The 13,799-nt window shown below is 36.8% G+C and overlaps 1 protein-coding gene across 1 annotated transcript in view; it reads left to right on the forward strand.

Moving 5' to 3' along the window:
• Window positions 1-13,799, forward strand: part of KIAA0232 (KIAA0232 ortholog) — a 46,704-nt gene that overhangs the window by 18,546 nt on the left and 14,359 nt on the right. The window contains 3 exon segments of the mRNA XM_017727672.1: window positions 9,115-9,181; window positions 10,507-10,588; window positions 11,877-13,799. Coding sequence (XP_017583161.1) covers window positions 9,115-9,181; window positions 10,507-10,588; window positions 11,877-13,799 — 2,072 coding nt within the window.

The raw sequence follows: 13,799 nt of genomic DNA on the forward strand, positions 1-13,799 counted from the left end.
TGTAGCCTGCTGAAGTCTGGAAGAAATTTTAAAATGTTGGTTTGCAGTTAACTGGTCATGTAGGGATATCCATTCTAATGAAATGTTGAGTAAAAAAACCTAATGTTTAGGACTGGGGAATATTTATATAAAAGTCCTCTGATGAAAATAAGAAATTTTATCCTTAAATTACTGCCTCAAATTTTAAGTAAAAACAGCTGATCTGTCAAAATTAAATAACTTGATGTTTAGTTTTGTTGTTGTTGTTTGTAATTCCTATCTGAAACACAGATCAGTTTGTTCATGTGCAATTTGAGATTTTTTTTTTTTTTAAAACCTCCTAATTCTGACAGTCTAAATTATTTTGTATTTGAATAATGAAACTTGTCATTACTTGTCTTGTTACTGTCAGTAAAAAGACAGAAAGCAGTATATTTGAGACTCAGAAATTTATTAAATAAGAGTTTAGAAATTCATGTGTGTTACTTTTTACAAGGTGGATACTGTGAGCAAGGTTGGAATTGCTTATGGAGACTGATACATGTAAGACTTTTGAATAGGTGTATTTCCCAGGAATAATATTGAAATTACTTATGTGCCTGTCCATTGGTCTTAAATCCAAGCTTAATTAGCTTTTACCTGATGACTTTTCTGCTAAAATTTGCATTGCTCAATAGTGAGCAGGTCTGCAGCTGTGCTATTGCGGTTGCTATGGAGTGCAGTTAATTCACTGAACACTTGCAGTGTGACACGTGAAGCTGCACTCCAAGATGGTGCCAGAATTTCAGTTAAAGCAGTGTCTGTGTCCTTCTGATGAAATGTGTGAGGGCTTTTTAAGAATGAGGAGACAGCTTCCTGTGGATCTTACTTTCAGCGCTGATGAAACCAGTGCTCCAAGACTCTTTCCTTCTCCCAGTGTAGGTGTCCACTTTGCCTAAGCTGTTCCACAGCACATCCTGAGACATTCCTAGTGTCTAATGCTGCTGATCTCCCAAGGCCTGTCATAATGGGGTTCAGGCAGTGTGGTCCATTCTGAACTAACTGAGCTCTCAAAGTCTTCTAACTGCCACATGAAACCGTGTGCAACATGTTAAAGCAAGAGCTAGTCTTGGTTGATAGATTCCGTGATGAATTTTGAAACAGAACTGCTCTAATGTATTTGACAAGAACACACATCCCACTGTTCTAAGAAATTACTGCTTGGGGGTAACATGGAAACATAATTGGTGAAACTTCATAACAGTAATTTCTTTTAAATGTAGTCAGGTGTGGGCATGCTAACAGCATAGAGCACTGGCTTTGCTTACTTTGAGTTACGACGGGGGAATAGAACTCTTCTGATACTTGTGTTATCATGCAGGAGCACATAGAGGAACAAGTGGGGCTCTAGTGAAAAATTTTTCCTAAAAATTTTAATGGTAATTTTATTCTCAAATGTGCCTTGCTTTCAGCACAGACTTGAGATGTGTCTAAAATAAGATTTTGTTGACATTTTCTCAGCATTTGTCATCTTTCTTACTCGAAGTGCAGAACTGTCAAACTTTCATAGAATCATAGAATCCTAGAATGGTTTGGGTTGGAAGGAACCTTAAAGATCATTTCGCTCCAACCTCCTGCCATGGGTAGGGACACCTCCCACTAGACCAGTTTCCTCACAGCCCCATCCAACCTGGCCTTGAACATTAGTAGGCGTGGGGCATCCATGCAGTTACTACAGTTCTGCACATAAACCTTATTTGTAGAAATAATCTCCTGATCAGGCCAAATGAATCAATTGGTTATGATTGCATATCTGAGCATGTTTTTATTGAGGGTTACTCTGGCCAACTATTGCTGTCTCCAGACATTATGGTATCTGTGTGCCAGTTTAGACCAAGGCACTGTCACATCATCTGCCTTGCACTTTGCAATAGCGATAGGCAAGAACTGAGGGAAAAGGACTTCTGGAGTTTATACAAGAACTGTCTTTCTTTCTAAGCAGAATGGCACCTTAACTAGATGATTTAAAATTCATTTTAATCACTGATTTTGCTGTTCCCTGCTTCTCTAACATAACCTAATATTAATTAGGTAATACACACTGACCACTACACTGGGATACCGGAGAATCAGGTTGTAAACATTAGACGGTTTCGTAAGTGATTTAAATTACAGATCTATGTATAATTAGAAGTGACATGAACAAGAGTGTTAATGTAAAGATACGGGACAGCAGAAGAATGAATCAAGTTGTGTAAAAGCCATCTTAACAAATAGAAAGGTGAAGTGCATGTTGAAAAGTTTCAATTTATTAAAGTAAAAAATTGAAGTTAAGGTTCCAAAATAGCCTTAATGGTTCTTGAAGCATATATCCTGACTAGCTTAGTAGTAAGCATTTCTATGTGTCTGAGGATGATTGTTCAGAGTCCTTTACCAGAAGATGCCAAAAACACTTCAAAAATTAAATGAATGTTCTCTTTCTTTTGGTTTGTGTCCAGTTGTCCTTATGGAAAGGGATATACTAGCTGTTTCCAGAACATGCAGCATTATTTAGGAGAGAATTTAAAAAATAACTTCAGATACCATATAGGAAATGAAAGTCATTTGTCTTGCCAAGGTAGCCATCACAGAATAAATTAATTACAATAAATCAATTCCTTTTTCTTAATGACTTTGGCATTAAACAGATATTCATAGTTCCACATATCTGATTTGTCATGTTACTGAAACCACTTTGCTGTCTGTAATAGTAACATTAATTGAAGTTGACAAAGGTTTTAATTATTCCAATTTTTGTATGTGTTTTCTCAATATAGAAAATGTACATACTGAACTGGAGAAATTCCTTGTGGGAGCTTAGTCTACACAAAAGTTGCTTCATAACATTAAATATTTCCCGTAGTAGAGATGACTGTCTTGGAGGCTGAAAGTAGGTGTTCAGTGTGATTGAAAGTTATTTCACCTTGTATGTACTTCCCATGAAAATGGGGGCAAACTGGGGCAAGGCAGATCTGTCCTCGCAGCAGCTTCTCTGATAAGCCTGGGACAGAAGGGAAGTTGGTGTATGCATTTCTTGGAGGGAGGAGCAGCACAGACTTTCAGGCACACAGGTGTGCCAGGAAAATGCCAGAGGAGCTGGTTACAGAGCTCTCCTGAATAATGCCTTGTGTTCCATCACAGAGCAGTGTTATTAGATTATAATTTTCCTTAATGTAGAGCAATAATTTTCACAAAAAATTTGAGATGGGGGTCCATTATGAATTCTTATCATACACAGAAGCAAACTTGAATGAACCTGGCAGAGCACCTGCTGAGGAAAATTCAAGTGTCCTTTCTGCATTTCACTTGGTGCAGAAAAGAGCTTTTGCGTAATTGGTGGGAACTCACTTTAAAAGTTTCTGCCATTTCATTGATAATACAGATAAGAACATTTTAGCATGGGCAAGCTGAAGTACTGTGATTAAGTGAAATCTCACAGCAGCACTGCTTACATGGATAGCAAGTCTGTTGTGGCTTTGAAGTCAGCATGTTTGTTTATAAGTGATGAATAATAATCAGGAAGAATAGTTTCTAGTGAGGAATTATCCTTTCTTGGGGGGATAACATCTATTTCAGTGTAGCCTGCTATGGGAGGGAGCTAAAAGAATTAAGTTTTAAATAACAGAAGTCAGATTAGCTGCTCTAATAACCTACATTTAGGGATAGCATGTTTATTTGAAGTTAATTTGAGCTGGCAGATGATCTCTTTTATCTAGAATTAGTAAATAACACGTGCTATTTATTATCTCTCTCTCTCTTAGAAGGTGGTGTGTGATGTGGTGAATTACAGCTCTGAAGTCTGAGCCTGATCCTAGCTATTTGCTAGATACGTAATTTACCTTTCCTAATGTTGTTTTAATACCAAAGACAGGATTAAGAGAGTTTCAAGGAAGTATTTTTATTTCCTTGTTGGAGAGCTATTGCTCTCATATTTCTTAAAATGGCTTGGATTTATGTGATATTAAGGCAGTTTGCTTGGAAATTAATATTCTGAGGTCACACATTTATGGAAGATTACTTTGGATCAAGTATTCATGAGCCCCAAAAAGAGAAGTTAATAAATAGAATTTGTTTTTCTGACTGGTCCAGTATCTTTGTGATAAATCATTACATATTCAAATAAACAGATAAAGATTTGTGTTCTTGCTGCTAAAGGGTCAAAAACATTTACAAGTACATACTCTTAAGTGTTTCTTAGTGTCATCTACCTTACTATGATAATGCAAGGTGGAACCTTATTTTAATTCTTTGAACTCACCTGGATTGAACACCCCAGGGAAGCTGCTATTTTAATGGATTGAGATTTATTTATTCATATATTCACATAGTGCTGATCTTGGGCCAAGATTATTTTTTAGTCTGTCTTGAGCACCTCTTGTGAGAGTACTTGTAATCAGATGAATTATACTGTGTCAGAATGTTAAAAAATGAAAACCTAGACTTTTAACTTTCTCTCATCATCCTACAAAATACAGAAATAGATGTGTGGTTGCGGTGAATCACATTTTGTGCCTTACTCAGTTCACGTGGCTTAACAGCTGATTCATATAGAAAAGCTATCTAATCCTGCACTTGGTGACCAGAGACATGCTAACAAAACAGTCTTGGTACAGTCAGAATACCATCTTCTCTGGAGAGCCCGATGGCCTGTAAAATCAATGATTTGAAACTATGAATATATTGATTTACTTTAATTTCTAGATTGTTTGAACTTGTATTTTGTGAAATACTCTGTCAATATTCTCTAGTTTATCCTGTTTCAGCAGGGGTTTGGACTAGACGATCTCCAGAGGTACTTTCCAACCTAAACTGTTGTGTATGTTTGGGAAAAGGATTTGTTTTGAAAGTGAAAGATAGAAAGCTCTCAAAACCCTAATAGCGAATGAGTGATTATTTTAATTGTTCAGGTAAAAGGAATTGTCATGCTTTTGCTTTTCAAAAAGATTGAAGAGGAGCAAGGACCTTTCTCCATACCTTACAGGCCTGAAGTAACAAGCCATATTTAGTAAATATTTACACTGCACAGTTCAAAGCTTCTGGAGGAAGCTTTTAACTTATGTTAGACTAGGAGCGAAAAACCTGAACCTGCCAAAAACCTAAGCCCAAACAACATCTCCCCAAAACAACACTTCCCTTGGAGTTGTACAGTCTGATGGAATTTTTCAGTTTCTGTGTATATATTCATGGTCTGTTGGATGTGGAAATCTCATTCTAACTACTGGCTATCAGAATTTAATTTTCCTTTGTTTTGTCCAGACGGCTTGGCTATTGCATATGTACAGATCTGCAGAACAAAGTATATGTTTGCATGGCATTTTTTGTCGGAAATATGAGACCCATAACCAGATATCATTACTGGGTGATGGGAAGAGGTGAAAGCTCAGTGAAAATGAAAAATTTACTCAACAGTCCTCTTCTCAGTTCTGTAGTATAACTATGTGAAATAATAACGGTGCTGTTTGCGATGAAATTCAGGAAAAACTTCTTAAATTTTCTGGATGGTGACTGTGCTATGCTTGTTTGTAACATTCAGAAGTAGCCTGCTAGCAGAGATGAATATCACTTAAGAATTCAGGTGATTTGCCAAGAATATGAGAGGAGCTAATGTTTCACAATTTCTTACTCAAAACTGTAAAAACATAGAAGCCAGTGCCCACTGTTAACATAGGCAACAGTTTTTAGTGAATTTCAGTTTGGTACACATAATACTCGGTTTTTCCATGGTTCATTTATAAATTTAACTGAATATTTTAAATTTATAAAAACATTTCAGAAGTAACTACACCTACTGTTTTAATATCTTCTGGGAACACTTTCTGTAGCTATACAGAGGTGTGGATATACATATGAAAGCAATTGGATTGCTTCAGGCTAATGAGTTACCACTTGTCATCTCTGGCTGCTCTGCTTCCAAAGCAGAATGTGTTCAAAAGGTCTTTGATTTAAGATTTGATATTATATATATGTGTGAGCCTGTGTGTTTAGGGAGAAAAAAATCCAACCTCAAAAAAAAAAGTCAAAACTAACAAACATATTTACAAATATGTGTAAAAATGTGAGTGAGCTTTGCTGTTTTGTTTTTTTTTATTAATTTGGTCTCATTCTTCATTATGCAGAACTGCATTAATTAGGCTCTGAATAGGGTCATGGTGGTCACTAAGGAAGACAGTGGCTATTGGAGTCCTGTAACTCCAGCAGTTATGTTCATGCTGGGTGAGTTCAGAAGCTTAATTTATCTGTTAGCACCATCACTCCTATGCCAGTAACATAACACCTATCCTTTATGTAATCCTTCCCTTGCTGTAGCCAGCTGATAAAAAGCCAAAAAGAACAACTTTTGGTGAAACTGGATGTATTTTGAAGCAGGGGAAGGAAAGAGAAAAATGTTAAAAACAGTACAATAGAATAAAATGTGCTTGGTGTGCAGGAAATATTGTTATGCAAAATGAAAAGTATTAATTAAAAAATTATGTGCTGCCCTTTGTAATTTGAGTGAGAGAAACAGGTTAGTAGAAATCTGGGACAGACAATTTTGAGTTTTAAGCCTTTCATGATGGAATTACAAAAGCAATCATAATTGGGCACTAAAACTTCCATATTTCAAAATGTTTGTAAGATGCTGCAGTATTTGTGTTGTATGGGGTCTGTCTTTAAATTTGAACATAAGCAAAGTGCTTCAACCAGATCACCTAGTTTTGTTAGCTAGTTGTGTCCTATTGAACCAAGCCAGTGCCTGGAACGTGTTATTTTCAGGCCATGGGGTCGTTACAGCTACAAGGCATTAAGGTAAACAATAAAAAAAGCAACTGAATCTCATATTCCGCTAACACCAGTGTCATATTTGAAGTAACTGCCGTGGCATTCGTTACATTAAGTCTGCAGCACGTTTTCATGTGCTGCAGTAAGAAGTTGAGCAGGGGATCTCCAGAGACCTGGTGTTCTGCACAGTGGGTCCCACCCCCCTTGTTTTAAAGTGAGCGCTGTCTCCTTCAGCGCCATGCAGGACAGCGGGCAGCGCGTCAGCTGACTCAAGTATTAGTTTCATGGTACAGGAGGAAATGAAGTGTTTGATTCCAAAAGTTTTCACTTCTTCGGTGCAATGGTAAGCATATTGTTGCTGGTTTGGGGGCATTTTTTTAGCATGATGCTATAATTAAGTTAAGGAAGTGAATCTGTATTCCTTGGAGTGTTTGCTACAGGTGTCTGTTTGATTAGACAGTTTTGGAAGTTAAGGAAAACCAAGGCCAGCTCCTCCTCTGTTGACCTTTTGGGGGTAGGAGGGGGGGAGTCAAGAGTGGCATATTAATGGATAAATTAAGTGGCATATATGTGGCAAATTATTACAACTACATAGCTTCATTCATATTACTGTCTTGCTTGGTTCTTGCTAAATGATTTAATTTATGCTGGTAAATTTACTGATACAGAAGATGCCTTCTGAAGTTTGATATTGCTAAGTCATCCTCAGTTAAGTATGTGGCATAAAGGTTTATATTTAGCAGTTCAGTGCAGCAATACAGTTAGGAATAGAAAATTGCTTTCTTTCTCACTTGGCTGCAAATAATTAAAGTTTAGAGTTAGCATATAAATCATTGCTTCAGTGTATGATTTTTCGAGTGTTTTTGTGACAGTGAATTAAACAAGCTAGTCTGACTGTATAAATTAGTATTCTCTTTTTCATAATATTTTCTTGTTCTTTAGCAACATATATTCACATTTCTCAGCAATTTCTGGACAGTAATCAGGAGAGATGAGAAACTCTTAGATCTTGGAAAAATTGAATCTTTATACCACCATGGTCACACAGCAAATCAAACTCTTTTCTGTGCTTTTCTGTAACTTGATATTTGATCGGCGTTGCCTTCGGAGAGAAAACATGTCCCATAACTATATGCACAAATAAGATCATGTTAAATTCAGAAGATGAGATCATTTTCTTGGGGGTTTGTGTAAGTTTCTCCAAGTGTAATTGGAACTAGATTTCCAACAATGGTGGAGTTGATATTGAGGAAACTGTGCACAGGATACAGTAAGCTGCATGATCCTCCCTCATTACCGCTCCCAGCTGTAGGGTGATGTGCAGGGGACTTCTTGTATCCTCCCCACGAGTGCCAGATTGCTGTGTTTAGCTGTGATTCTAGCTCTGTTTGCTGTTATGGAAAGTGTGAAGTACAATTCCTGAGCATCGAATTAACAAGAACACAAGTACCCATACAGTACCCACCTCACCTAGTTTTCCTTCCAACAGGAATGGTCATTTCAGGCTGTAGATTGGTGTTTAATATTTTGCTGATGGGAATTCAACTTTTTTCCATTGGAATATCATGGGGTTTTCCTCTATGGGTAATATATTGGACTGGTTTTTGTGTATGTTTATTTTCAGTATTTCAGTATTTATGTAGAGGAATAAAGGAGGAAAATAGAGGCTTATAGGGAATATGAAGTAGGTGTTTATTTTTTCCTCTGCTCTCCTGTGTTGTTGAGCTAGTAACACATTGTTTAAAAAGAAAAAATTACCTGGTTATGGTAAATTGGCAAGATTGTGGGCTGGGTTTTGCATATAGATACTGTGGAAGCGTTTTCCTCTCCCTCTCTGCCACATATGTGTGTACGCCTTCCTACTGTTCTCCTTTCCACCTTCATGCCTGATTTTCTGTATCATTTTAGCAGTCCCTTCCCACAGGTATAAACTGTGCAGCCAAAAGGATCAGGCTTAACTTTTTGAAATGCATCTTAGTATTCAGTGGGTGATTGAACTTCTATCCTGAGACTCCTGGCTAAATCTGCAGCAATACCATGCAGTAAATGTGACATGCAGTGTTTGCAAAGCCTTGGATATCCTGTAATGCAACAATGTGACTTGTAGTTTGAAACCTCTCTGTGAATGTATCTTCATGTTTCATGGAATCATTTTGACCTCTAATTACATATTTATAGGATTGGATTTATACCTATAAATAATTTTGTTGATTTTTCATATCTAGTTACTGTGCAAAAAGAACAATATGTCTGCTGAGATACGTGTACTGTATTGATATATTTCTATGAATTCTTTTTAGTAAGTTATATTTTCTATTTTTTTCTTTTTTTTTCCCATGTGGTTTTGTCGTCGTGCAGAGCTCTGGGATTGAAACATTAGTGGAGGAGCTTTGCTCCAAACTGAAAGACCTTCAGAGTAAGCAAGGTGAGGAAAAAAATGTTAAAACTTCCGAGGCCATGCATTGTATTTATCAACTGTGCAACATTCTGAGACAGGGGTGGGTGTGGGGGAGTAGGCTGTTATTTCAGTAACTTTTAGTACAGGCCATGCAATTTTAAAGTATGTTTGAATAATTTCATTCAAACAATTTAAGCAATTTTGTGCTGATATGCTTTGTTTACCTTAGAAATAGCCACTTACAAATGGAGTTTTGTTCATGAAAAGCTGTAACTGTTCATAGCCAGCTATGCCTGCTTTTTTAGTAAATATTCCAAATTCAGCATCCCCCTCCCTACCAAAAGTAATGAAAATAAAGTAGACTTGATTCTGTTCCTTTTGTGTATTGATGCTTGCAAAGAGTAGATATGCCTCAAAATAATTATGTGGAAACTATTCCTGTGAAAAGCATCCAAAACAGCCATCACTACTTAAAATTTCTGGGCTATAGGGGAATAATAATGGGCGCTTTATGACATCAAGCTTAGGGGAGGGAGCATAATGTAAACTTGTGTTATCTCCAGTGAAAGTTCATCATACATAAATGTTTGTTCAGGGACACAGTAGCAGCCTTGGACACTTGAAGTGAAATTAATATGCTTATTATAGTAGTATAAGTAGCTGTAAATAAGAGATAAACATTTACCTGCTTAAAGCATGATTTTACCTGTTTCCATTCCCTTTTTTTTGTTTTTAAACTGTAATCATTAATCAGCTCTTAGTATTTCATAATGCTGTGAACTTCTTCCTGAGCCAAGGTGATGCTGAGCATTTATTTTGAAAAAAATAGATTTAAAAAAATAGTATGTCTCACTTTTTTTATATTTTAAAGGTTTTAATATAAAGAATTAGAAAATTTTCAGAGTCACCTCTCACACAGGAAATATGCCTTTACATCCACTCAAAGCTCAGCAACTACTGGAAGGGTATTTCCTTTTAGTGAAACACATGAGAAGTTAGATGTGGCCAATGATAAAAACAGTTAAATAGTTGATTTTTTTAAGAAATATTTTTTGTGTCTGTAGCAGTGCAAGAATGAGATAAGGGTTTGGATCTAGTGGGGCATTGCTATCCATGTGGTTGCATGGAGCTGCTGGCCAGTCACGTTTGGTCAGATTTGCAGGACTGGACAACTGTGAAAAACTTGAATCTTGGGTGGTAATTTGTAATTTCTTTGTTATTTATAGTGTTTTATGGAAATTTTACTACTATTACAGTTATACATCCTGGTGGTTTTTGTTAAATACTGTTACAAAGTACACTGGCTTTTTTGAATTTTTCTGTTAAGCGTTTGGAATTTTCTTCCAAAACAGAGGAGAAGATTCACAAAAAGTTAGAAGGCTCTTTGACTCCTGAGACTGATTTATCTCCCACAGCAAAGGATCAAGTAGAAATGTATGCATTTTTTTTCTTATTGTTATCTGAGACGCTTTTCTATTTTTGCTCCCATATTTTAACATGGTGAAGTTAACTTAGTGGGGAATCTGGAGTTTTGTGGAAATTAAGAAATACATTTATTTTCCTGCCATCTTCTTTTGTTAATCTTGTATATTTAAATATAAGCACTTGGTACCATGGGCTAGTTTAATTTCTGTTGAAGTCCTGACTGCTTTCGTTTGACTATATACAGAACTCAAACCGTACTTTATTTTAGTTTCCTGAAGACTAAGTCAACCAGACAAAAACCTTTAAGACAGCATTAATTGACATGTAGATTTGCAGGGAGGGAATCAGCTGTTTCCTGGATTCAGAACTCACTGCTTTCTATTGCATAAATGGCAAAAGAAATCTCTTAGAACCTTTAAACTCTTGATAACCAAAGTGATCTCCTAGTTACCAAGTGCCTGAGTCCAGTGTTACTGAACTACCCAGGAGTTTTATCATCGACCTCTCTTGGAGATACAGCTGCTTCTGTGTCTCTTAATAGTAGCAACAGCCTAGTAGAATTGTTACTAAATGGATGATCCATCTTCAGGGAACTAATTGGGCTTATGTGCATTTAACTTAATGGAGTCCAAATTTTTTTAATAGGTTTTCATTGAAATATATGTGATTCAGTATAAATCTCTCTACCACCGAACACATGCTACTTTAAATGTTGCAGAAAACCATATTTTAATCTTGTACCTCTTGCATAAAGCTGTTAAGCACCTTAAACTACTCAAAACCTAATCTTTTTTTAGTAACTTTTCCTTAATAACTGGACGATCAAACTGCAGAATTTAACAGATAGTGTCTCATTTCATAAACAAGAATTTTAAAAACTGAAATTCAGGACTGAACTAACTGAAATTCAGGACTTCCTCATTTATAATCTAAATCAAACACTTAAGAAGACTGTAGTGAATTGCCACATTATCTAATAAACCTGGAACCACTGCTGTAAGCATCCACAATTTCTCTCTACAGTGATATTTAGCAGTCTCTGAAAAGGGAATTGTTTAACTTGTATGCAGTATATTGCTAAACATATATTAATATAAGCACTTTCAAAACTCATTTTCATTTTCCCTTTGATAGCATTCAAATAGAGCAATGAGTGGCATGTGCATATGTAGTGCAAACTAGATTTTTAGCAATTAGACAGGTAGTGCTTTGCTGTGTTTTTAGTAATACTTTAGTAATACTCTTAATGCTTATCTGAAGCTCTATGATCCAAATGTCTCTTTTGTTTTGCTTTCAGGTACTATGAAGCATTTCCTCCTCTTTCTGAAAAGCCAGTTTGCCTGCAGGAAATTATGACTGTATGGAATAAATCCAAAGTATGCTCTTACTCTAGCTCCTCATCTTCATCCACTGTTCCACCAACTAGCACGGATACATCTTCTCCAAAGGACTGCAACAGTGAAAGTGAAGTAACTAAAGACAGAAGTAATAAAGTATCTGCCACTGTACAGGAAAGAACCCAGCAGAAGAAGAGTAAAAACGAGAAAGAAAACAAGTTTAGTAACAACACTGTTGAAGAGAAGCCTGTTTTGTACAAAAAGCAAGTCCGACATAAGTCTGAGGGAAAGATGCGTCCCCGCTCCTGGTCGTCCGGATCCAGTGAGGCTGGCTCAAGTTCTAGTGGTAATCAAGGTGAATACAAGGCATCAATGAAATGTATTAAAGTAAGACACAAAACAAGAGAGGTTCGGAATAAAAAAGGGCGTAACGGGCAGAGCAGGCTGTCAGTGAAATCCAGTGAAAAGGCTGATAGAAAAGTCCACAGTGGAAGCAGCAGCAGCAGCAGCAGCGGGTCCATCAAACAACTGTGCAAAAGAGGTAAAAGGCCATTAAAAGAAATTGGAAGAAAAGAAGCTGGCGGTAGTGATGGAAAAGATTTATATTTAGACAGTAGAAATGAAAAGGAATATAAAGAAGAGCCCTTGTGGTACACTGAGCCGATTACGGAGTACTTTGTTCCTCTTAGCAGAAAAAGCAAGCTGGAGACTACATACCGCAACAGAGAAGATATATGTGGAGTAACATCAGAGGCTGTAGAAGAGTTGTCTGAATCAGTGCATGGTCTTTGTATTAGCAACAATAATATTCATAAAACATACCTCGCAGCAGGTACTTTCATCGATGGTCACTTTGTAGAAATGCCTGCAGTTCTAAATGAGGATATTGACCTCGCTGGGACCTCAATATGTTCTCAACCAGAGGACGACAAATATTTAGATGATGTTCATCTCTCCGAACTAACGCACTTCTATGAAGTGGATATTGATCAATCCATGTTGGATCCTGGTGCCTCAGATACGATGCAAGGGGAGAGTCGGATTTTAAATATGATTCGACAGAAGAGTAAAGAAAAAACTGATTTTGAGGCAGAATGTTGCATAGTGTTAGATGGAATGGAGTTGCAAGGGGAAAGTGCAATATGGACTGATTCGACCAGCTCTGTTGGTGCTGAAGGGTGGTTCTTGCAAGATCTTAGTAATTTAGCTCAATTTTGGGAGTGCTGTTCATCTTCTAGTTCTGGTGATGCAGATGGGGAAAGTTTTGGAGGAGATTCTCCGATTAGATTCTCCCCCATCCTAGACAGCACAATGCTTAATTCACACATGCTTGCTGGCAATCAAGAGCTCTTTTCAGATATTAATGAAGGGTCTGGTATAAACTCTTGTTTTTCAGTGTTTGAAGTGCAATGCAGTAACTCTGTTTTACCATTTTCTTTTGAAACACTCAACTTGGGAAATGAAAATGCAGATTCTAGTAGCACTGCTAATATTCTTGGGAAAACACAGTCTAGATTGCTAATATGGACCAAAAATAGTGCCTTTGATGAAAATGAACACTGTTCTAATCTTTCAACAAGAACCTGTAGTCCATGGTCACACTCGGAAGAAACACGTTCAGACAATGAGACTATAAATATTCCATATGAAGAATCCACGCAATTTAATGCAGAAGATATTAATTATGTAGTTCCTAGAGTGTCTTCGAATTATGTAGATGAAGAAATTCTAGATTTTCTGCCAGAAGAAACCTGCCAGCAACAAGCTAGAGGTTTAGGAGAAATGCCCACTTTGATTTTCAAAAAGAAATCTAAGCTAGAATCTGTCTGTGGTATTCAGCTAGAACAAAAAGCAGAAAGTAAAGAAAATGAAACTACACAAGG

The sequence above is a fragment of the Corvus brachyrhynchos genome, unplaced genomic scaffold, assembly GCF_000691975.1.
Source record: "Corvus brachyrhynchos isolate BGI_N302 unplaced genomic scaffold, ASM69197v1 scaffold80, whole genome shotgun sequence".
NCBI lineage: Eukaryota > Metazoa > Chordata > Aves > Passeriformes > Corvidae > Corvus > Corvus brachyrhynchos.